Consider the following 26,142-nt stretch of genomic DNA (forward strand, 5'->3'; position numbering starts at 1 on the left):
TAAGGCTGTATTTGAACTCTGATCTTTCTGTCTCTAGGCCCCATACTTCTTCTACAGTGCCACAGAGCCATACAAGCCACTTATTTTTCAAGTAAGGAAATTGAGGTTCATAAAAGATTTTCTAAGAAGATGACCTCATTTCTCATTTTATCTTCCCTTTTGGTCTTGGAGTTGAAGGACTGGAAACACTGAAGCAATGAGCATAGATATCACATGGAATTCAGACACCAACTATTAAAAACCCATTAAAAACAGGCCACTATTATAATAACATATTTTTCATAGAGACACCTTAGGATCCTAGAATCTGAGAGCCAGAAAGAACCTTCATGACAACCTAAGTGCCTCAGAATGATACCTTACACATTATTCTGAACAAGTGGCCAAATATTATTTCCTTAAGAGTTTTCATTGATGGAGAGCTCACTCTCTTCCAATGCAGTCCTTTCCATTGCAGAAAGCTTTAATTATTGGGAAGTTTTCTTTCATAACAAGACAAACTCTATCTCCACAACTCCCTTGCCCTGAGTTCTGTCCTTAAGGGCAGAGCTTTTTACTGACATCTATGAGTGTTTAGTAAGTGCTTGTTGACTTGGTTCAACTGCTCCCTGGGAAATGAACCTTCTGTCTCTTACAAGGGAACATTCAGGAGATGTTAATTGATAATAATGAGGGTGTTGCTTCCCCAATACCTAACCTCATTCACATAATGATCTGTGATTTTCTATGATTTGGAAAGAGGGAGGTGTCACTCAAGCCCATGTTGCTTAGCTAACTAGAGCTCAACTCATCCATCAGCATAGCAATCTACCTATTTTAAAGTAATTCTTTGGGAATTTGAGGTATTTGGAGGTAAGGAGAATTTTGGGCCTTGCCTAAGGCATCTTCTTAATTTTACTTTTCTACCAATCATAGAATTAGTAAATCAAAAAATGACCTTAAATCAACGATAGACTGACCGCTACCCCATGAAGGCTTCCCCAATTCCTCTGGTTGGCAATTGCTCCACCCCAATATTCCATAGATAGGACTTGGTTTTCAGCTTTCGATTTTGCTTATCATAGGATTTAAAGCCATGTGAGTATCAAAGATTCTCTGATTATGATCTTCTTGCTTTACAGAAAGAGGAAGAAATTGATCCAAAGAATTCAAGTGATTTATCCAAAATTAAACAATTAGTGAGATAGCTGGGCTGGGTCTTATTTCCACTGTGCCCATACATACTACCTCTCATGTATTGCACATAATAGTGATCTCTTTTTAGGTTTTTATCCTACTTTGAATATGTGTTCCATTGTTTAATGTACATTATTTCTCTTCCCAGGACTCCACCCATAGTAGGCACTTAATAAAAGTTTGTTGGACTAATGAACACAAATTATAAATTGACTTCCTTCTCTAGTGTCTCCCTTATTCTATCTGTAGACTGATTTCCATGCCAACCACAGAGTGACTTTCAATCCAGGTATCTGGTGAATACTTCATAAATTGACTTGCATCTTGATTACAACTATTTCTCTTCTCCTTTTGCTTTCTTCAATACAGAAAAATCATTTCAAGGTCTACTAGGTGGTACAGTAATGAATTTGGAAGATATATGTTCAAATCTGGCCTCAGATACTTACAAGGAGTGTGATCCTGAGCAATTAATCTTCACTTAACTGTTTGCTTCAGTTTCTCATCTATAAAATGAGCTAGAGAAAAAAATGGCAAACCATCCCATTATTTTTGCCAAGAAAACTCCAAATGGACTCATGAAGAGATGCAACTGAAAAAGACCCAGCGACAACAAAAACAACCACCATAATCACAACAACCAGTAGTTTATTTTTTTGTCACAAGAGAGAACAGACAAGTATGTGTGTATGAATCACTCAGCGTACCTCCTTCCCACAATCTAAAACACAACTGAGTTATCTACTGCATTTCAGCAGAAGGAATAAAGATTTTCAGAACAAAACCCAGTGGTGGAGAATGGAAGCAGGTAAACTGGACCTGCAGCTAGTGGTGAAGTGGGGAGCTTTGACCCAACAATTCTTTGTATAAGAGGTATAGATGTGAGGCTATCAGAAACCTCACCAGTTATCAAGGGTATGATTTCCCTTTTTGCTCTGCAAGGGAAGGTTCACAAGACTGAACCATCTAAGGATCAATCTATCAACATTTTCCTCAATTTCTCTAACTGTTCTACTGCCTTCTCCCTTTGTGGATTGCTTAGCATTGTAATCAATATTGAACAGTAGAGAGGACATCAGAAGATGGCTAATAGTACTAATAATTATAATTGTCATTAATGTAGACTTTAAAACACCTTTGACAAGATTCCACAACAAAGACCATTAAAAATAAAATGGATTACTCTTGGATTGAGCAGTTTCTAGGAGGAGATTGTTTTTCATTGGATGCCATGACATCCTACTGACATTCTTCTTTGATGTCTCATCATGATGATCTGCTCTACTTCTCCCACCCTCCCTCTTTCCTCAATGGCTTTGCTTTATATTTTATATTTTTATATCTATTTACATATCGAATATTAGCTTCTGGAGAACAAGGACCTAACCCGGCTGGGGTGTCTTTTCCCCCTTGTCTTCATATCTACAATAATTAGCACAGTGCCTTGAACATAATAAGCACTTATTTATCATTTCAGTCATGTCTGACTCTTCATAACCCTCATTTTTGAGTGTTCTTGGCAAAAATACTGGAGTGGTATATCATTTCTTTGTCCAGTTCATTTTACAGATGAAAAAACTGAGGCAAACAAGATTAAGGGGCTTTCCCTGGTTCAAACAGCTACTAAGTGTCTGTGGTCATATTTTTTACTTAAGTCTTCATAATTCCAGATCTGGTTCTCTATCCATTGCTACACCTATCTGCCTGTAAGTGTGCACTAAATAAACACTCGGTGTTTTTTAGAGTGAATTATATTGAGCACTGCGGAGATGACTTCCAGTGTTATACCAATAGAAGAGAGTTTCTGACCATTTCTACCAAGCTAGAAAGGGCTTTCAATATGGTTTACAAAAGACCTTATAACCATGGACTTAAAACTAGCCTTAATAAGAGCAGGAAGGCTCATTATCAGAGGTTTGCTCACCAATACTTGAAGGTTTTTAACTACAGCTACTCAAAAAGGATGATCTTTGAGGGCATGGGGGAAAGTGGAAGGTTGTGCTTTGCACCTAGCAATGGAACATTCAAGTTAATGGATACTCAATCCTTAGGAAATCATGGCGCTTGTCCAGATTAAAAAGAGCTAACTCTGGTGTCTTTCAGAAATAAATTGACAGTGGATTGCTCTTATTTCATAAAAATTTTTTTAACTATATAAACTTCTTAAAAGAGGAAGTTCTCAGCAAAAACCCCAAGTCTGCAATTAGCACTGAGCTCTTCTGGATATGATGAGATCAAGCCAAAAGCATGAAGTGTTGGGACGTTCTGTGACTATGAGGCTGTGGGAGATCAATAAGGTTATCAAAGGCTTGATTCAGTGACCTGTGTGACCCCTACTAGTTCTAAGATTCTATAATTCTAAGTGTGAACATTTGAGATTATATGTACATGATGACTGGATTTAAATTCTTCGTTATTACCCAGGAAAGGCACCTGTTTCCTGAAGAGGTCTACTGGAATGTGATACAGAAGCCAAAACACATTAATTAAAACCAGTAACAAAAATACAGAGTACTCTTGGGAAAAGTCTTGGGATGAAAAGGGAAATTTTTTCTTACCTTTATCTAGGTTTCCTCCCACACCCTTTGCTTGTATCTTCTCTATCCAGAGAATGAGCCTTGGTTTGGGAAGTGTAGAACCAAAGAAGTAAACTGAGAACCGAAACTTCTGCAAAATAAAGAGATTGGATGACATCTGACGTCCTCACTGGCTCTAGTTCAGTGGTCCTGTGTTCCTTAGAACATCTTTATTCTTCACAGTGATGATTCAGTTTCACTACATTGTCCAGCTCAAAATTGTCTTCCTACTGCCTAAAGAACCAAATAGAGTGTAATAGGAAAAATAATAATGACAAAAACCCTTCAATTTGAGTGTCAGGAGACCAGGATTCTAGTTTTGGTTACTAACTATGAAAATTTAGGTCAGTGACAACCACACTGAGTTTCATTTTTTGTCCATCTGTGAAATAGGATTGCTTGAGAAAACTATAGTGTTATAGGAAAGTAAGCTATGTTTATTATCCTTTCACATAGGGTTAATAAATCTTTGGGCAGCGGATGAGACAAATAGATGGAATAGTGGATAGGGTACTGAATCATTATGAGTTCAAATCCAGCCTCATGCATTTTTTTAAATTGTGTAACTCTGGGCAAATCATTTAACTTGGTTTGCTTCAGTTCTCCATCTGTAAAATGAGCTGGAGAAGGAAATGGCAAACTGCTCCAATATCTGTGCTAAGAAAATCCAAAATAAGGTCACAAAGAGTTGGACACAACTGAAATGACAACAACAATACTTCTTCTCCAAAAGCTCTCTGATTTCATCAGAATAGGTGCTTTCTGAACCTATATAATGTCCTAAAGCATGAATTTACTTATTTTGGCAGATGGTCTTTCTGAGTTTTCTGTAATCTCCTTCGAATTCCATTACTTGGTGACCAACCTTCTGGTGATAAGACCATCTGTGATGAGCTGGGATAGGCCCAAGAATGTGGCCCTTTGCTGAGGCCATTCTCAAAATCTTTCCAGACTTCCAGAACTTGAGCTCCTTTGTTATGGATTTTGAAAACATGCAGCCACCTGCACTTGGAGAAATCTTAGGAGATTTCTTTCTCTATGATACTTATAAGAGTTATTTCATACAATTGTCATGAAGAAGATATTATTAAAATATCAAGAATTTGAAGGAAACTGACATGTTAGCTAGTCAAACTCCTTTATTTTACAGAAAAGGAAATTGACTCAGAGAAAAAATTTGTTCCCAGAAGCAAATCAAGCCAGGATTCCATTCCTTCTCCCCTGACTCCAAATCTAGTGTTCTCTTTCCTTACAGCATGCTATTCTTTATGTAACATATAAAATACTAAAAAATTAAATAAATAATACATAATATATAAATGTAGCATATGTGAGTTGTGTGTTATTTATTCACTGACAACAACAGAACACATTTGTTATTCATTTCTGAGGAACAAGGTAGAAGGGCTTAAGCTGAGGTTCAAGCATCTAGAAATCTGCAGATGGTAAAGAGATGTAAAGCCTGCATTTGGGGGCATATCTGTATTTCCTAACACAGAGCTTTGGGAGGTTTTTACTTTATTATTGATCCTTGATGACCTCAAGGGATGAAATAAGATAGCAGCTTTCAGGCCTGAGTTTTCAATTAGACAAGAAAGAGCCTGGCCCAACTTCCTCTCTCATTCAAACCTGTTTTGGGTCTCCTCCCCCCACCCACATGTGCTCCTTGACTGATCCTGAGTATCTGTCAATAGCAGATGCCAAACAATGTAGAAGTGTCAGATGAGCCAGGTGATCAATGTCATCCTCAGGCAAAGGTGACTGGACTGGCTTCTCTCCAGATGCCAATGACAGTTGTGTGGGCCGGGCCCCAGTGGAGGAAGCCTGGACTAGACTAGGAAGGAAGGGAACCCACGATGTGGATATTTGCAGAAGGAGGTCATCCAAATCAAAGATGTGGCTGGGTCAACTCTTTGGGTTCAAGGTTTTTCCACTGAGCAAATGACAGGGTGGCCCCCTTTCTTTTGGCCCCTCCTCCATTGCTCCATTTGCCTCCCTCTGGTTTTCTTGGAATGCTCCAGCCCCACCTTAATCAGGCAGCCTGTTTGGTGAATATGTGATGTGCCTTTCTTCAGGGTCACTCTTTGAAGTTGTTGGGTTACAAAGATCACCCCAAGAGTGAAGTTGAACATAAAAATTTCTATTTGGATAGAAGTGGTCTAAAAACAGTTGAGCTCATGGCAAGAGTACTACATTTGGAATCAGAGGTTCCAGGTTCCAATCGTAGTGTTTCAACTCAGTTCTCAAGTGATTTGAGGTCAATCATTTCTCTTCTCTGTGCCTCAGTTTCCTTATCTATCAAATGAAGTGGTTGGACTTGATTTTTAATGTTTCTTGTAGTTCTATATCCTATGACTTTTTTCAGTTGCTGGTCTGTTTTGGCATCAGGGCTTTTCTGGGAATTTGGACAATTATTAATCTCTTCTTGTCCAGAATTAGGGCATATCTGATATCCTATCTCTGAGAAGCCATGGGTCAAGATGATTACTCTTGACTATAAAGGTGCTACCAGTTTTTAGTTCTTTTTGTTTCCAAACCCTCCTAGGGAAATGAGTACCTACCTGGATTTGATGTGCCTTAAAAGGGGTCCTCTCAGTCCTGATCACATAGAAAGTGACTTCCAGGGGGACAGACTAAGCCAAAGAAGGTATCCTTTTATATTAAACTTTTCTTATCATTGAATACTGGGACCTAAGGGTTAATAGTTCTTATCTTCCTGGGGAGCTATTATCTCAGAGATATTAGAAGGTTCCTGAGACCCTAAAGCTAATATCATAGTAGGTAATAATATTTCTATACTGTCTTAAGTTTTACAGAATGTTTTCATATTAGCAATTCTGTGAAACAGATAGTTCAAGAACAATCTTTTGTGACCATTGTACAAATGAGCAAACCAAAGTTCATAAAAAAGAAGTAACTTCATCAAGATCACATTATAAGTGGCAACACCAGATTTCAAAGTCATGTCCCCTATTTCCAAAGCCATCTTTCCTTCTACTTTGCCAGGCTTTTTCAACTTTAATTGTGGAAGTGCTTCTAGGAGGATATCCATGAAACAAATATGGTTCTGAGAGCCCAGGAGTTCTGTTTCTCATACCCATACTAGTTGATCTGGGATTCACACCGTACTGCCATTGTCATACAATCATAGACTTTCAGCATTGGAAAGGATTCAGAGGATAGCCAAGACTTAAGCAACATTCCTTCTAAAGCTTTCCTGAAAGTGATAATTGAACTGTCAGGGAGATTTGAGATAGGATAATAGATTTAAAGTTGGGAGGGAAATAGAAGTCATCAAATCCAACTCCTTCATTTTATTAAGGAATATGAGGCTTCAGAGAAGTAAGAGCCAATCTAATTCAATTCAACTGTACTTATTAGGTACCTATCATGATAAAATTAAAATAGTTCCTGCTCTTAAGACACTTACATCCTATTGAAAGATACAACATGGAAGTGGTTTGTTCAGGGTCAAAGAGGTAATAAAGAGCTGAGTGACCTTCCTGACCCAAGATCCAATAGTCTTTTCCATCACACCAATGGCTCTCTATGCCTTTCCCTTCTTTGGGAATTTTAAATATCAAATCAGTCTCAAATTCAAAAATACAACCACAAAAGTCCCCAAATCCAAATGCTACATTGTTCTGTGGTACTTACTCTTGGCCCAGGTTTCTCTTCTGCTCTTAATATTATATAGGTCTAATTACTAGGAAATTGGTCAAAAAAAAAAAAAAAAACAACACTGTGATAGGGTAGAAATGTTATCAGATTTGAAATCTAAGGACCTGCATTTAAATCCTGTCTTTTGCATTAATGACATTTTATCTTGGTGGAACTCAGTTTACTCATCTCATAGAAAGATAGATTCTAGGGATGCTTCTAGCTCAAGATCTATAATCCTGCAAACACATATGAGAATCCAAACTGCTTTGAAGGATTCATATTCTAATTAACCGTAACACCATGTCTTCTTTCCATTATAATACACTGCCCATCTCTAAAATATGTCATGGAGACATGGTTCCTTGATAGTTTTCTGTAGGAGTCAAAATTTAAATTTTTACCACACTTTGATATTACTTTTGGGGGTGGCAGGGAGAAGGGAAACATACTCTCTAATCTCTCTATAAATATTACTCTAAGAGGAGGTGGTAGATGGAAAAAGATGATTACAAGGAATACAAAGAAGAGGATTATAAGAGGAACAGATCAAGGGTTCCATGGTTATTATGAAGCTGGAGAAGAAACTTTGGGGGGATATAAGACTATGGTGTGCAGGAGAACCCTTTTTCATTCTCAAGCTCTCAGTCTCCCAGGTCCCTTGCTTGGTTGTCCTTACTCTCCATGGGCAGAGGTACAGTCTGATGGGTAGAAGGGATTAGGAGGGGCCACTGCCAGGGCCAGGCTTTCAGTGACAGGCAAAAAACTAAGTCATTTGTCTGTTGTCATGCAGCATATGAGGGAGATGGTTTTTTGTTGTTGTTTTGTTCTATTCTGTCTTGGTCTCTCAAATATTCATTGTTTGGTCTAATAAGACCATGAATCAAGGGAGTGTGTGTGTGTGTGTGTGTGTGTGTGTGTGTGTGTTCACAAATGGATGCATTCCTATTGTAAAAAAAAAAACAAATACAAATGCTCTTATTTTCATGTTAAAAAAAAAAAAAAGATCTAGGCATATACTTAGCTCCTTTTAGATGTATTCCTGGGTCTTGATCTTCTCTCCCAGAATTATCATGATGTGATAGAAACACAACTGAATGTTGGAGGTTCACATCCCAGCTCTGCTACTTACTATCTCTGAGACCTTGGCCATAGTTAAATTCTCTCCTTTGTTGGGCCCCTCAACTTTTCTTCAATCCTGTTCTATTCCGAAGTGAATTCTGGTGAACAGTTATCTCCATTTTTCTAATGGCTGGGATGGGGGTGGAAGAGTGTCTCTTTCATGTCCTCTGACTAATCACAGAGCTTGAGAGTTAGAGGAGACTGTAGATGATCATTTATTCCAAACCATGAAGGGCTCTCCACTAAAACCTGCCCAACAGAATACACTTGATGTATGCTTGAATATCAAGACTTCCTCGGTTTCCCAATCTGTTATTCTTAGGTAAGTGTTGGGGAGGGTAACTGAGTGAGGTGGGGGGGAGGGTCCCTTGTAACCCTGGGTGCTCTTTCAACTCAATGGCATAGATGCTGCTGGGTCTCTGGGATAGCAAAGGTGGGGCACTTACCTTGCTAGTCTGTCAGGATGCTCCACATGGGGTGGGGTAATGAGGGGGTGGAGCCTCACACAACAAAGAAAAACTGGGTAGCCCCAGGTGGTACGTTAGGAATCAAAAAGGCACAGCCTGCTGCAGAAGGGAAGCTTTGTTCCAGCAGCCTCAGCCAGCACACAGCAGCTGGAGAAGCAGGCAGTCACTAGCTGCTCAAGATTCTGAGAAGCCCAAGAGGATACCAGGATCCCTTCTGCTCACCACAGTTTCAGAAGCTCCAACTCTTCAGGCTGCTGAAGGGTTGTCCCAGTTACTGCTGAGACTTGCCTTGGACGCCACCGTGATTGCTCCTGTACTGCTCTGCGGGTTAATCTGCCTTGTGTGGATTGTACACGGAAATCCGGTAGAGAGAGGTATCATGGCTGGAAGATCAACCAGAGGTAGGGGTGGAAAGACCCATGCCTTCATCCCTGAGCCCTTTGATGGACACAATCTAAAAGTGGACAAATGGCTATACCAATTTGATGTCATTAGTGACCTCAACAACTGGGATGATTCCACTCAGATAAAGTTCCTGACTGAGTCTCTCAAAGGAGAAGCCTTGGATGTCTACACAAAACTTAGTCCCAAGGCCAAAGGTGACTGCCAGGCTGTGAAAGATGCCCTGATTGAAGCCTTCCATTCTGGCACTGGGCATAGGCAACCTCATGGCCCTAAGGAGATTGTATTTGCCAATAGTATGGGCAAGGGATATTACCTCAAGGGGAAAATTGAGGGTATTCCTGTGAGGTTCCTAGTAGACTCTGGAGCCCAGGTGTCAGTGGTCCATCCAGACTTGTGGGAGCAGGCTACTGATGGAGACTTGGACACCCTCCGGCCCTTTGAAAATGTAGTAAAAGTAGCCAATGGCGCTGAGATGAAGATCTTGGGCATCTGGGATACCACAGTGACCCTGGGAAAGCTTGAAATGGAGGCTGAATTCTTGGTGGCCAATGCAAGCACAGAAGAAGCCATCATCGGGACAGACGTACTCCAAGACCATGGTGCCATCTTGGATTTCAAACACCGCACATGTACCCTGAGAGGAAAGAAGTTCCGCCTTCTGCCTGTCGGAGGCTCCCTGGAAGAAGAGTTTGACCTGGAGCTCATAGAAGAGATCTCTGACAATTGAACTTTCTCTTTACTTAAGCCTGGAAATATGGTCTGGGAGACTGTCAAGGAAGTGAGGGGCAGGTGGGAGGAGGAGGATAGAATACATCCTCTGTAGAGGTTGTAATCGACCAACCTTCTGGAACCAGTCTTCTCTTTCCTTCTTACAGAGCTCAGATCTGTTCCTATGGTTATGGGGTGTGAGGGAAGGAGCAAAAGTTTCTGATGAATAATGCACTGGTAAGGGACAATAGGCCTGTATGTCTTACAGAAGTGGATGGCTTCTAAATGGATGGATTCCTTCTATTGTCATCTTATTCTCTCTTGCAAAGATTTAACAACTAGAAAGCTGCATCTAACAGAGGGTTAGTAATCCATTCTTTGTAAGAGGGACTTTAGTCCCCAATCCCATCCACTAGAGATAGTTACACTAAGCTTTCAGGGATCCATACTGAGAGTCTCTGCTAAAATATCCATTAACTACAGATATTTCAGAAGCCTCTCAATGTTGGTTCCATAGGGAGTCCCCAAACTATCTGTAGATTATCTTTTTTTCTTTTTTACTTCTATTGTCTGTTCTGCATGGCCTATTTCTGTCACTTACTTGAAAACTTTGGAACCTTGCACCAATGATTAGACTATTTCTAAAACCAATAAATACTAATTTGGCCCAATTACAGAGTGGTGTGTTGATATGATGGGGATAGGGTGTCTATGTAGAGTGGGAAGAGGGAGCTGGCTATTCAATTTATGTTTTTTGTTGTTGTTGAGAACTTGCCTACTAGCTAGATGACATAAGAGAAGTATGTAGTATTGTGACTTGGAAGAGATTCATCCCCTCGTTTTACAGAGAAGGAAACTGAGACTTAGGAGAGACTCCACATACAGCTGACAGCCGAATAGGGATTGATCACACATTAAGGTTCTTGCTACTGCTCCATAGCTCTGCCCATGAGTCTGAATGGGAGGAGGGGCAAGATAGGTTTAAATGGCATCATTCAAGACAATATAGGATCACATTTCAATGAATGAGATAAAAAATGAAAATATATGTTGGTTGGTTGGGACGGTCAGAGAATGGAGTATAGTGGGCATTGAATAGCTGAGAGCAGTGCCATGAAGGCAGAAAGATTAGCATAGGTGATAAACTGGGTAGGATTTGGTAGATTCTGTCTCAGCTAAACTTTGTATCCCCAAGGCACAAGACATTCATAAATATTTGTCAAATTTAGCTGAATCGAAAAGAGAATGTATGGAAAGCAGTATAGGAATTAATAATGGCAGGAATTTTCTTTTGCTTTGCCTTTTATATCCTGTTTTTTTCAAGGAAAGGAGGACTGTTCACAGCCTTGCACAAGAGGCTTGACAGCACCATTAACTTCTTTGGGGATGAGGAGAAGAGTCAGAGGGCTTTATGGTTTCCGAAGCATTCTCTTCATGCTAAGTCTATAAATAAGGTGCTTCAGGGGTAATGATTCCCATTTTTCATATGAGAGGACTGAGGTGTGGAAAAGGATATCTAGATGGCCTACAAATAGGTTAAATACTGGATTCAAATGCAACACCAGGCCCTGCATGATTTACCCTTGATTTTTAATATTAGAGATACAGAAGAAAACACTGGGGCTGCCGAGAGCAATAAACACATTTGTCTAACAAGTGTTTGCTTTCAAAAACCCTTTGAGCAATATATTGGTTAAGATCCTATCCTAACTGACTGCTGGCTCTCAGAGGTGGCTGGGAATCTGGAGAAGGGTTACAAAAATAACTTTGACCTTCTTAAATTAGTGGCAAAGATCTGAGGCCTGTACCCTTAAATGTTGGAGCAGGAAGCAGAGGCGGTTTGTATTGGAGGCTTGGGAGTGCCTATAAAAACAGAGCTACTCACACATATGTGGTGAGGCTTTTGGCCAGGTACTTTGAGAGAATGAAGATGAAAGGTGAGAAATGCCATTTTTACCTCATGCAGGATTGGAATGAGCATCATAGCTGAGCATCACTGGGGAGACCAAACGGGAGCCAAGCCTGAAAAATAGTAATAACTCAGTTCCTGTCACTCATTAATGTTTAAGTAATTATGTTAAGTTTAATAAGCATTCATCAAGTACCTACTATATATAATCAATCAATCAACAATTATTTATTTGTTGTTGGCAATTATGAGCTAGTCACTGTGCTAGATATTAAGAGTCCAAGTACAAGAATGAAATGATCCCTGTTCGCAATGATATTGCATTCTAATGAAGAGACTAGAACATAAAAATTTTCATATGTATATATGTAATATCATTTAAATATAAAATTAATAAATAGACATTCTTTTAGGTATTGGAGGTTCAAATTCAAAAAAGAAAAACCAGTTCTGTCAAGATTACATTCCACTGGGAATACAAGTGAGGTGGGATTGAAGCACAGATAAAACATTTATTTAATTCCTGAATACAAAGAAAGTAAAATGGTTAAAGGGAACATTCCAGATCTAGAAATCTAAGAATATTTGAAGGAAAGAGTATCAAGGAGGGTAAAAGAGACAAGAAAAGGTTTCATTAAAAAGATAACTCCTGAATGCAACCTTGAAAGGAGATGAGGATTCTGAAAAGTGGAGGTAAGGTGAGGGTGCATGATCCCAGGAATAAGGAACAGTTTGAAGGAAGAAGTGAGCTTGGTGACTCCTTCAGAAAGACCTGCTACTAAATAAGAGATTTCATAATTTTCCAAATCAAGTTTGAAATGACAACTTAAGCCATAAATAACTCAAACCAAAGATTTTTATTCCTGTTCCCCTACTCCTCTTCCACTTAAAGGGGAAGGTGGAAAAGCATGAGTACCAGATTTGGGGTTGGAAGACTTAAGTTCAAATTCTAAATCTGCTACTTCTAACTTGTTTTAATATGGTAATCATTTCATCTTTCTGGTATTTACTTATGTCATTTATAAAATAAAGGTATTGAACTAGATATGCTTTAAGGACTCTTCCAACTCTAAATTTTACATAATTGTGAAAAAAATAATAAATTTCTTCTTACTCTGAATAAATGGATCCATGTTTTGGGGATTCTATGCATGCAGTAGTTATTAACTCAATTTTATTAGCACCTTGTCCAAAAGATTAATAGGAATTCTCTCTCTTCCTCTTCACTCCAATATGATGAAGAAAGAAAGGAGCCATTGATTCATAAAGAGTAGACTGTTGGGACCTTAAGTTTGTTTTCATTCTACTGGAAGACTTCCTATAGCCCTCTAGCTAATTCTCCTCTCTTTTCAAGTTATCTGGTACAATCTTATTTGCATGCTGTACCCCCAAAAGAATGTAAACTTCCTAAAGGCAGGAATTGGATTTTTAAAAATTTGTCTTTGTATCAATGCTTTATACAGAGTAGGCACTTTTTCACCAGTAACCCTGTGCAAATCTTGTTCCCATTTTACAGATGAGGAGCCTGAGGTTCATAGAGATAGTTTGGTATAATGGAAAGCGCAATGCACTTGGAATCCTGATAATTTGTCTCTTTGGCTCAGGTATTTCAGGCAAGTTATTTCATCTTTCAGTCTGAATCAATTCAGTTGGACTGTGTTGGACTCCAAAATTAGTTTTCTTCCAACTCTAATATTTTGTTCCCTCTACCCTGTCCAGCTTCCAATGACTATTAAGAATCAAAGATTAGGCTTGAACCTATGCGTTCTCTCAGTTTTCCCCACTATGTCCTACCGGCTGGTTTTCTGTTCTGGGCCAAAATCTTGTTTCTCTTTCTTCTCCTAGACCAAAGATTATTATTGTGACTAATTAGAATAATGGCTCTGCATATGTGGAGAAATGAACTGAAGAAAAGCCAGGCAAACATTAATTGCAACAAATTACCAATTTCAATGAATCCACTGCCACTCAAAGGAATGGAATGCTTACTTTGGCTGAATGTACAAAGTGGCTTCCCACTTTGTTAAACAGAGTGTAGGCATTCAGTTACTTGGGAGTCTTGAAGGGCTTTATCCTCTACAGTGGAAGGAGTGCCTTATTCAGCTTGGATCTTTGCAGAAGTGGGTCAGTGACTAATTCCAAGCATGTTAATCAGTATTAGGAGTGGTAATGTCCTCACACCCACACACCCAATCCTAGTGTGGGTCCTGGACAAAACTGTACACCTGTCCTCCAGAACCCCCCAAAATGCCCTCATAGTGCCTTCTGGTTGTCCCAAAGAGCCCTCTGAGCTATCTCACCCTAGCCTATTCATTTCAATCTAACAAGTGCCAGACACTATGGTAAGGGGATACAAAAACCAAAAGAAAAACCAATCTCTGATTTCAAGGAACTTATATTCAATGTATTTTCTGTATTTTTCTATACTTAGCTACATAATCTGCCCTCCATTTCCAATCCCTACTCCATTCTCCTAAGAAAACTTTCCAGCTCTTAGTCATTGGAAGTGACTTGACAGCCTGATTCATCCTGAGATACTAGTAGTGGCTAATAATGGGTTAATGGTTAGTTGTCTAATAGTATTTATATTTTAACAATGTCAGTAATAACAACAGAAGGGGCAGCTAGGTGATGCACTGGATGGAGCACTGGCTCTAGTCCAAAAGGACCTGAGTTCAAATCCACCCTCAGACACTTACTAGCTCTGTGACTTCAGGGAAGGACCCTGATTGCCTCCAAAAATACAATAAAATAGCAACATGTCTCTATAACTCCTCAAATTTTCAAAGCATTTTGCTTACAACAACATGGAAAGGATATAAACATTATTATCATCTTCATTTTATAGAAGAAGAAATGGATTAAATCAAAGGAATCAATCCCTAATGGCAAAATTTCAGGTTGTTAAGGGCTGGTTAAGAGAAGTCTGGTGAGGAGAATATTTCTAGAGATCTTCAAATCATACCATAGAAGCAGAGACAGTGACTTATTGTTTCTCTGAGTAAGGCTGGATTTACTGCACTCTAAACCTCTTTGTCAAGTTCTCCCGGAAAACCAGATTTGGGAATGGTGATGCTCAAGAAAAATCAAACCACATTGGTTACTTACTGTTTGATTTTGGCTAAATAATTTCTCTCTGAGCCTCCATTTCCTTACTGTGTCCCTTCCAGCTTGAAATCTCTGATGCTAAATGTCCCCTTCCACTCAGCACTCATATAGCCATCTTCTTGGTATAGGCTCTCATTGTCTCAAGTCTAGATTACTTACATTAACTTTCTGATTGGTATCCCTGACAGAAATTTCTGTTCACTCTGATTTATTCTCTACTCAGCTCTCAAATTGATCTTTCTAAAGCACAGGTTTAACCATATTACCTCCCCACTTAATAAACTATAGTTGCTCCTAGATATTTCCAGGAACAAATATAAAGTTCTCTGTTTGTCATTTAAGTCCTTCAACTTTGAGCTTTTCCTATATTTCCAGTTTTCTTATACTCTATGATCTAGCAACATCTGCCTTTATCTCTCTACTCAGAGACTTTCTCTTTCTACTCAATCTTTTCATTGGTTGTCCTCTATGTCTTGAATGCTCTTTGCCATCACCTCTACCTCCTGGCTTTTTGGATTCTTTCCAGACTTAACTCAAATCTCATCTTCTGCCTGTTTTCCCCAACACCCTCCTGCCCTCATTTCTAGTATCTTCCATCTGAGATTACATTCTTTCTATTTTGTGTATCTGTAAGGATCTCATGTGCACATAATTGTGTGTTATCTCCCCCAATAGATTGTGGGTTCAAGAGCAGGGGTTTTTATCACATCCACAAACATTTACTAAATACTATGTGGCTTTGGCAAAAAGACAAGAGGATGGAGCAGATGAGATAAGATAGTAGTGCCATGGAAGCAATGAACATGAACATGAACAAATCAGGAGATATTAAGGTCACAAAGAATAAAACATGACTGAATGACTGGATGACAACAAATATGATAATCACTATGTTAAGTGCCAAGGCTGCAAAAGAAGACAAAAAACAGTTACCGTTTTCAAGGAATTAACAATGTAGTGGGAAATAAACATATAAATAACTAATAAGATCTGCAGAATAAATTAGAGACAATCTCAAAACAAAAATACTAGTTTTAAGGTAAACTGGCCTTGATTTTCTTCAGGAGATCAGATTTTAGCTGAGACTTGAAGGAACTTAGAAGAGAGAAATGAGGAGGGGAAAAGTTCCAGGCAAGAGGGACAGCCAGCAAAAACACTTGGATTTGTGACAGTGTCTTGTGTGAGAGATTATAGAGCATGTGGAGGGGAGAAAAGTAGAAGAAGACCGGAAAGGTAGGAAGAGCCCCAGTTATGAAGGGTTTTAAGAACCAAATAGAGGATTTTATTTTGATCCTGGAGGTAAAAAGGAACTACTAGATTTGACTGAATAGAGAAGTGATATGGTCAGACATCATTAGGAAGGTCAATTTGATAGCTGAGTGGAGGATGGATTGGAGTAGAGAAAGACTTAAGACAGGGATTCTAAGCAGTATTATTGCAGGACTCTAGGCATGTGATGTTGAGAACCTACACCAGGATGATGACAGTATTAGAGGAAAGAGGAGAGATATACAATTTTAAATGACAGGATTAGGGGATGAGGTGAGAGAGAAAGGAGTTATAGGATTACCCCAATCATGAGAGTCAGTGACTAGGAGGATAGTTCAATAGTTATAGAAAATTTAGAAAGAAAAGAAGGTGTATTGGGAAAGATGTTGAGGTCAGTTTTGGATGACTCAAATTTAAGATGTCTATGGGATATTTAGTCTGAGGCAGTTGAAAATGTGAGAATGGAGGTCAAGAAAAAGGTTAGGTCCGGATAAGTATGGTATTTGAATCTCATGGGAGATCAAGAAACAAAAGAGTAAAAAAAAAAAAAAAAAAAAGAAGAGATGATAGCTCAGGACCTACTCTTGGGGGTATCTAAGGTTAGTGATGACTTGGATGCAGATCCAGCAAAAGGTACTGTGAGGAAGTGGTCAGACAGGTAGGAGAAGACTAAGTGACAGACAGGAAAGTCAGAGAGAAGAGAGTCTAGAGGAGAAGAAGGAGAAGGACAGAGAGAGGTCATGAAGGTTGAGATTGTTTTTGGCAATTAAGAGATCATTGATAAATCTAGAGAGAAGAGTTTCATTTAAATGAAGAAACCAGACTGAAAGGAGTTAAGAAAAGAGAGAGGAAAAGAAGTATAAGCACTGGTTGTAGATGGACTTCTGCAAGTTAGCCATAAACGGAAGGAGAGATACATGATAATAGCCAAGGAGTGTGGTCTGATTGGGTACCTTTCCCTGTGTCTCTAATGTTTAGCATAATCAGTATCTGGAAAGTCAGTACCTATTAAGTGCTTGATAAATGTTTGTTTACTGACTGACTGACTGACTATGATCTTATAAACCATTCTGGAGTACTTCAGAGAAGGAACAGACTATTTCACCATAATCAAAGTTAAATAACACTCATCAATGTAATGAAAAGAATGGGAGGGACATTAAAACACAAAATGTTAGAACTAGAACCAGAGCTTAAAATATTAGGATAGACCTTAGGAAATAGAATCTTAAGAGACCATCTAATCCAATCATGTCAGGAATTTGAGGTCCAAAGAGGTAATATAATTACAAAAAAATAAATTAGTGGAAGAACTGAGACTAGAAACCTGGATCTTCTGGTATATTGGTTTCTCAAATATGCCACACTACTTCTTCTGTACAGTATATTTAAATGTCCATAGGACACTTGACAAAGTCTCTGAAATTTTTTGAATGAGGAGGAATAGATATTAAATTACAGTACAGCTAGGTAGATTCAAACCTGCCTGAGTGACTAGCAATAATTCATATATTGAACTCAACTTAAGGAAAATCTCAAATCGAGTATTCCAGAGTTTTGTCATTAACCATATTTTGTTCCACATGATTATTGATGGCTCAGAGAAGGCTTAGTGGTGATCAAATCTGTTGTTGACAGGAAGAAAAGATAGCTGCAGGGATATACTAGAGTCAGATTAAATTGGCTCAAGAAAGGCAATTATTAAATTTTCAATGTGAGTGTTTATACGCCCAAAATCACCACACTATACAAATTAAAGCTTGAATTATTACTTGGTTGATTGTCTAAACTTAAGAAATTGATGGAGAAAATATTATTGATTATTATTGATATTAAACTTAAAAGTATATAGAGTATCAAAAAGTTATCAAACTGTGCATACCCTTTGATCCAGCAGTGTTACTACTGGGCTTATATCCCAAAGAGATCTTAAAGAAGGGAAAGGGACCTGTATGTGTATGAATGTTTGTGGCAGGTCTCTTTGTAGTGGCCAGAAACTGGATGCTCATCAATTGGAGAATGGCTGAATAAATTGTAGTATATGAATATTATGGAATATTATTGTTTGGTAAGAAATGACCAACAGAATGATTTCAGAAAGGCCTAGAGAGACTTACACGAACTGATGCTGAGTGAAATGAGCAGAACTAGGAGATTATTATATACTTCAACAACAATACTATATGATGATTGATTCTGATGGACCTGGCCATCTTCAGCAATGAGATGAACCAAATCAGTTCTTATGGAGCAGTAATGAACTGAACCAGCTACACTCAGCGAAAGAACTCTGGGAGATGACTAAGAACCATTATATTGAATTCCCAATCCCTATATTTTTACCTGCCTACATTTTTTGATTTCCTTCACAGGCTAATTGTACAATATTTCAGAGTCCTATTCTTTTTGTACGGCAATTTAACGGTTTGGACACATATACTTATTTTGTATTTAATTTATACTTTAATGTATTTAACATGTATTGGTCATCCTGACATCTAGAGGAGGGGGTGGAGGGAAGGAGGGGAAAAATTGGAACAAAAGGTTTGGCAATTGTCAATGCTGTAAAATTACCCTTGTATATAACTTGTAAATAAAAAGCTATTTTAAAAAAGTATATAGAGTGCATTTTTTCTAAAGAGCAGCTTGTTAAACAATTACTAGCATACATTTGGTGTGAGTTAGCACCCAGGATGTCATGATTCAGATCCAGGAACATCAAAACACATTAGTACAATGGTCAAATCTACTAGGATGAAATTCAGTAGAGATAAACAAAATCTTATATTTGGATTAAAATATACTTATCAGATATAGATAATGATAGATGACAATTCTTGTAAAAGAGAAAAAGACGTGGTCTTTATTGGACCACAAGCTCAATTTGAGTCAAGAATGTAACAGCCTGAAAAGTCATGCAACCTTAGACAGCATCAATAGAACTATTGAGGTAAAGGACAATTTTTCAGCATGTGGTCAGAATTTTAAAAAAATATTGTCCTAACAATATTCTCCCTAGACAAAAAAGATCCATACATATGTGCAAAAAATGTTTGGAGCAGCCCTTTTTGTAATGGCAAGGAAATGGAACACAAAATCTTATAAAAACATATGTTGAGAATTATCTTTACATGGATTTGAAAAAAAAATACTGTTGAAGATTTATATCTATTTATCTATCTATACACACACACACACACACACACACACACACACACACACACACACTCTACCTGAACCTTAGGGGCTGATTAGAGCTATCATTCAATTCAAAGCAACAAACATGTATTAAGTGCCTACTATGTGTCAGGCACTATGCTTAATATTGAATATACAAAGGAGAGAGACAGAGAGAGAGAGAGAGAGAGAGAGAGAGAGAGAGAGACAGAGACAGAGAGAGACACAGAGACACAGAGAGAGAGACACAGAAACAGAGAGACAGAGACAGACAGAGACAGACAGACAGACAGAGACAGAGAGAGAGACACACACAGAGACAGAGAGAGAGAGAGAGAGACAGACAGACAGAGACAGAAAGAGAGACACACACAGAGAGAGACAGAGACAGAAAGAGAGAGAGAGAGAGAGAGAGAGAGAGAGAGAGAGAGAGAGAGAGAGAGAGAGAGAGAGAGAATATGCCTGGAATACTTTTGTTATGTAGAACACATATAGAGATAATTAAATGGAAAGAAATTTGGAACAGGGAATAATTGAAGGAATCAGGGAAGGCTTCATGGAGGAGCAGAGTTCTGACAGAAGAAGCTTTTGAAGGGTAAAGTTAAGGAGAACACATTCCCTTCCTTTAAATATAACTCCCCTAGCTTCATAAATCTTTCTAATTTATCCTCCTACTTCTTACTTTCTTCATCTCTGTTATTTGTAATTGTTACCTTACACTTGGATTCTTTACATGACATTGCATCTCCTTCCTCTCTGTCTTTGTACAATGCATGTCTGGTACACTTCCCTCCCTCTTCCACCTCATAGAATTCTTAGCTTCCTTTAAAGCATAGTTCAGGTGCTATCTTCCACAGGAAGCCTTTCTTTATCTTCCCACTTAGTAACATTTTCTCCCTAATGAAATTATTTTGCATATAATTTATATTTACTCACTTATATACAGAGCATTCATACTCAATTGAATGTAACCTCTTTGAGGGCAGAGGCTTTTGACTTTGTATCCATAGTAGTGAGCACAGTGCCACATTTATATACTTACATAATTATTGAATAAATGTTGCTTTGAACTTATCAATATCCTTTAAAAAATGCCATGCTGAATGCCATTACTCCTGGTGTGGATGACTAGACTGGAGGCCAGTGGGATTGTCACCACTTTATTTCTGCATAATGGGGGATTGGCCAATGAGAACCTAACCCAGATAATTCTTACTGTTTCTTGCTAGTTCATTCCAACATGTGGAATTTTGGAGAGCCAACTTCTGCCCATGAGTAAATGAGGAACTGATTCTATGTAATAAGGAAGCATGTTCTAATTGACTTCATAGTCAGGACTAATGCTGAAGTCAGAATGAGTTTGAATACCAGAGGGTCTATTTTGGGGATGCTTCTGTAGAGCAATTTACTTGATCTACTTGAACAGGTAATTGACCTGGTAAACTGTCTTTCCTCCCTTTGGAAACAAAACTTCTACCAAAATCCTTCTTAAAATCCTGTAATTAAATCATACCTGTTGAATTTTGTTGGTCACCAACCTTCCATTTATGTATATGAACATGTATATATGTATGTATACACATCTACATATGTGTATAGACACATATACAATATATACCTATATATACATACATACACACACATATATACTCATATGTGTTTTTGTTCAATAGGTGAAATAGCATGGGAATTGAAGGGGTTAAAGACAAGGTAACAAAAGTGACTGCTTTTGGCAGAGTGGCAGAGACAAATCAATTGTCTCTTACCCTTTCTCTCTCCTTCCTTTCACTGGGCTGAAAAAGGACCAGTGACCATCCCATAGGTTATCTGAGAATCAGGGCCTTTGAACTAAAAGTTTTCAATGGCCAGAGAGAAAAAGTAGAGCACCCAGACAGTCCTCCTGCTGTATGGTCTCATTAACACACCAGTCAGCTCCCAGTACTCTCTGAGCTGTATTTCTTAGCTCCTACTGTCCAGTTTTTACAACAGCAAGTAGCCAGTTAAGTTCTAGGATTTAAGGGGGGACAAAAGATAGAGTACTCAGAGCAGACCACATCATTATGACACCCTTAACCCAGTTCTTGCACCTCCAAGTAGATGCATAAAATGGATTTTCTGTCATCTTCCTCCTTTTGATGGCTACTTCTTTTTCCTATAAGCTTCTTCAAGACCAAAGTCATGGAAGACTGTAAAACTTGGAAATGTGAGTAAACTTCTTATTAAATCAATCAATTCCCTCTCCCAAGTCTCTCTGTTCTCTGTGGACAAAGCCAAAGTTAGGTTACAATAGAAAGAAGTATAAAGATATAAATGTTATGTATAAAAGTTTGCACAAAACCAAACATTGTAGAAATGGAAAATAATCAGTTTATAGATAATCTTTCTTGCTTCTTAATGCTTTTATTGCTAAGGATGTGATGGATAGATGGAGAGCAGAGCCAGATATCATCTGGTTTCCTTACTTTGATTTATTATTGTTAAGAAGGTTTCTTGTGAAGCAAATTAGAAAAGCGATTTACATATGAAATCTCTGCAAACAATTTTTCAACTAATATACACTTAATTCCAAGAAACTTTGGGGGGAAATTGATTTATCTTTTAATTCTGAGAATGTTGTCTTAAATACATATTAAAAAAAGAAAAGCTTGGCTGATTTCATGCTTCTCTTTTCAGGATCACAGATTTAGAGTGTGTCTCATCTACAAGTTTCATTTTGCAGAAGACTGAGACTGAAAAGAGATTAAATGACTTGTTTAAGATAACAGAGGTAGTAGAGGTGGAATTCAAACCTAGGTTCTTTGACTATAAAGCCAATGCTTTTCCTATTTCATCCCATTTTCTCCAATGTTTCTGTGATTAACATTAATTTACTAGTAAATTCGATTGAAATCCAGGCTGAATAAATATGATCATAATATTTTACTGGTATTTACAATGATCCAAGGAATACATAGAATAGTGTGCATAGTGTGATAGTAATTCAAATAGTTGTCAAAACTTTTAAAATGTTAACCTTTTTTATCCTTTGTTCCTTGGTAATTATTTCTAACTCTACAAACCCAACAAGCAACCCCTAACTCCTAATTGTGTGATCCCTGCAGAATTATAACTAATGATTTTAATGCCTGGGGCAAGAAGTCATGCCTGGGGCAAGCAGTGCTAATTGTGTCCTCAAATTACCTTTGGAACTTCTGTTGTAAAAATAATATTTTAGAAAAATAAAAATTCAGTTGAACCAGAGGTTAAATTGTTTATTTTGGTACATGCTGCAGACTTGTGTTTATTAAGTTGTTGCAAACTCTAAATTTTGTTGTTGTCAATTATGTCTGATTCTTCACAAAAAAAAAATATTAATGTACTAAGACTTGTCCACACTGACTATATCATGTTAGCTATACTTTATGTAGAGGTCAAGTTTACAAATTCATTTTTGAAGTTTTCTTGGCAAAGATACTAGAATAGTTTAATATTTCCTTCTCCAGTTCATTTTAAGATGAGGGAACTGAGGCAAACAGTGGTTAAGTGACTTGCCCAAGGTCACACAGCTAGTAAGTGTTTTGAGGTCAAATTTGAACTCAAGATATGTCTTCATAATTCCATGGGTGACACTCAATTTTGGAACTTTGAGGTAAAGTTCTAGTCATCCTATCTTAGCTATGCCTGTGGATTCTTGCCCCACCCCACACCTCAATATCTTTCCAATGAAAAAATAAATGGTAAGTTAATATCTGTCCAAACTAACATGTTAGGTATACTTTATGTAAAGATCAAGCGTTCAGGTTCATAGATTTTAAAGGTAACAGGTCTTTGCTAGTAATATTTTTGTGGCCTGGGAAAATCTGCCTTATACAATGGTTTGAGGACTGGAAATAAGGAAATATTAAACTTATTTAACGGACTTTGATCTCCTCCAATTTTAATATTCTATGGAAAAGGCTAGGTAGAAATATCAGTTTTGAAGACTTTATCTCAACTAAATAGAGTTCTAATTCTTGCCTATAATTTTTTTACTTAAAATGTCCTCTATCCTTTAATCAGATCAAGTGCTTACTGCTAGTAATTGAGGGACTGAGTGTTGGAGTTAAGGAGACCTGCACAATAGGGTTCTGTCTTAGCTCTGCCACAGTGATATTGGTCACACATTCTTAGCTCTACAATTATATTTATCACATCTTATAGTCTAACAAAGAATGAGTTTCTAGTCATTTCAGTCATGTCTGACTTTCCACTTGGGTTTGGATATTTTTTTTTGGCAAAGACTCTGGCATAGTGGACTTTGGAGTCCAGGTGTCAGTGGGAATTGAGGCAAACAGGGTTTAACTTGCCCAGGGTCATTCAGCTAGTAAATGTCTAACGCCAGATTTGAACTCAGAAAGATGAGTCTTCTTGACTCCATGTTCAGCATTCTATCCACTGTACCACTTTGTAGCTACAATTCTTCTACAATCCTTCTAACATCTACATTGTCATTTTTTAACCTTTTTCTTTTATTCTTTTTTGACAGTTTTCAGGATGAGATGTGAAATTTCGGAAATGTTTTGATTTGTATTCCTGTTATTAATGGCTTGGAGTATTTTTTATGTGGTTTTGAATACTATGCAATTTTTTTGAAAACTGTACCCATTCGCCATTTGTTGGAGAATGGCTATTAGTTTTAATGTGTGGATACACATATATACATACATACCAATCTTATATACCAGCTCTATTAGAGAAATTTGATATCTGACCACTACCCTTCTTATCATGGGTGCATTTTGTCTTTGCAGAAGCTTTTCAGTTTCAAGTAATTTTTGTCATTTGTAATTTCCTCTGTATTTTGTTTAACTAAGAAAACATTCCCCCATTCATAGCTGTGAAAGGTATATGATTTATTTCTCTTCTAATTTTTATAATAATTAATATTAAAGTTGCATATTTATTTAGAATATGTTATATAATGTGGTATAAAGTATTGGTCTAAACCCAATTTCTATCAGATTGCTTTCCAATTTTTCTAGCAGTTTTAAACAGGGAGTTTTATCTCTAGTTAATTTATGTGTTTTTTTAGACTACAGAAAATCATCTCCAAGATAATACACTATGATCAAGTAGGATTTATACCAGGAATGCAGGGCTGGTTCAATATTAGGAAAACTATCAATATAATTGGCCATGTTAATAACCAAATTAACAAAAACCATATGATCATCTCAATAGATGCAGAAAAAGCATTTGATAAAATCCAACATCCATTCCTATTAAAAACACTTGAGAGTATAGGAATAAATGGACTTTTCCTTAAAATAATCAGCAGCATCTATTTAAAACCATCAGTAAGCATCATATGTAATGGAGACAAACTGCAACCATTCCCAATAAGATCTGGAGTGAAACAAGGTTGCCCACTATCACCGTTACTATTTAATATTGTATTAGAAACGCTAGCTATAGCAATAAGAGCTGAGAAAGAGATTAAAGGAATAAGAATAGGCAATGAGGAAGCCAAATTATCACTCTTTGCCGATGACATGATGGTATACTTAGAGAACCCCAGAGATTCTGCTAAAAAGTTATTAGAAATAATCCACAACTTTAGCAAAGTTGCTGGTTATAAAATAAACCCACATAAGTCATCAGCATTCTTATATATCACTAACAAAATCCAACAGTCAGAGTTACAAAGAGAAATTCCATTTAAAGTAACTACTGATAATATAAAATATTTAGGAATCTATCTGCCAAGGGAAAATCAGAAACTTTATGAGCAAAATTACAGACCACTTTTCACACAAATTAAGTCTGATCTAACCAATTGGAAAAATATTAAATGCTCTTGGATAGGGCGAGCAAATATAATAAAGATGACAATATTACCTAAACTAATCTATTTATTTAGCGCTATACCAATCAGACTCCCAAAAAACTATTTTAATGACCTAGAAAAAATAACAACAAAGTTCATATGGAAAAACAAAAGGTCAAGAATTTCAAGGGAATTAATGAAAAAAAAATCAAATGATGGTGGCTTAGCTGTACCAGATCTAAAATTATATTATAGAGCAGCAGTTACCAAAACTATTTGGTATTGGCTAAGGAATAGATTAGTTGATCAGTGGAATAGATTAGGTTCAAGGGATAAAACAGTCAACAAATATAGCAACCTAGTCTTTGACAAACCCAAAGATCCCAGCTTTTGGGATAAGAACTTACTGTTTGATAAAAATTGCTGGGAAAATTGGAAACTAATATGGCAGAAACTAGGCATTGATCCATATTTAATGCCATACACCAAGATAAGGTCAAAATGGGTTCATGACCTAGGCATAAAGAATGAAATTATTAATAAATTAGAGGAACACAGGATAGTTTACCTCTCAGACCTGTGGAACGGGAAGGTCTTTATGACTAAAGCAGAACTAGAGATCATTACTGATCACAAAATAGAAAATTTCGATTATACCAAACTGAAAAGTTTTTGTACAAACAAAACTAATGCAGACAAGATTAGAAGGGAAGATAAACTGGGAAAATATTTTTACAGTCAAAGGTTCTGATAAAGGCCTCATTTCCAAAATATATAGAG

General features: G+C 37.5%; 1 protein-coding gene and 1 long non-coding RNA gene across 2 annotated transcripts; one reads left to right on the forward strand and one right to left on the reverse strand.

The window, feature by feature from the left end:
- Nucleotides 1-2,833: 2,833 nt before the first annotated feature.
- LOC116421395 lies at nucleotides 2,834-14,338 on the reverse strand. The gene is made up of 2 exons (XR_004231740.1): nucleotides 12,072-14,338; nucleotides 2,834-3,843 (listed from the first exon to the last, which is right to left on the reverse strand). It is a non-coding gene; the product is annotated as an uncharacterized LOC116421395 (long non-coding RNA).
- On the forward strand, nucleotides 9,332-10,788 carry ASPRV1 (aspartic peptidase retroviral like 1). Its single transcript, XM_012539953.3, has one exon. It carries the CDS (start codon nucleotides 9,381-9,383, stop codon nucleotides 10,131-10,133), a length of 753 nt encoding a protein of 250 aa, XP_012395407.1. The 5' UTR covers nucleotides 9,332-9,380; the 3' UTR covers nucleotides 10,134-10,788.
- Nucleotides 14,339-26,142: the final 11,804 nt, after the last annotated feature.

Source organism: Sarcophilus harrisii, chromosome 2 (assembly GCF_902635505.1).
Source record: "Sarcophilus harrisii chromosome 2, mSarHar1.11, whole genome shotgun sequence".
Classification (NCBI taxonomy): Eukaryota; Metazoa; Chordata; class Mammalia; order Dasyuromorphia; family Dasyuridae; genus Sarcophilus; species Sarcophilus harrisii.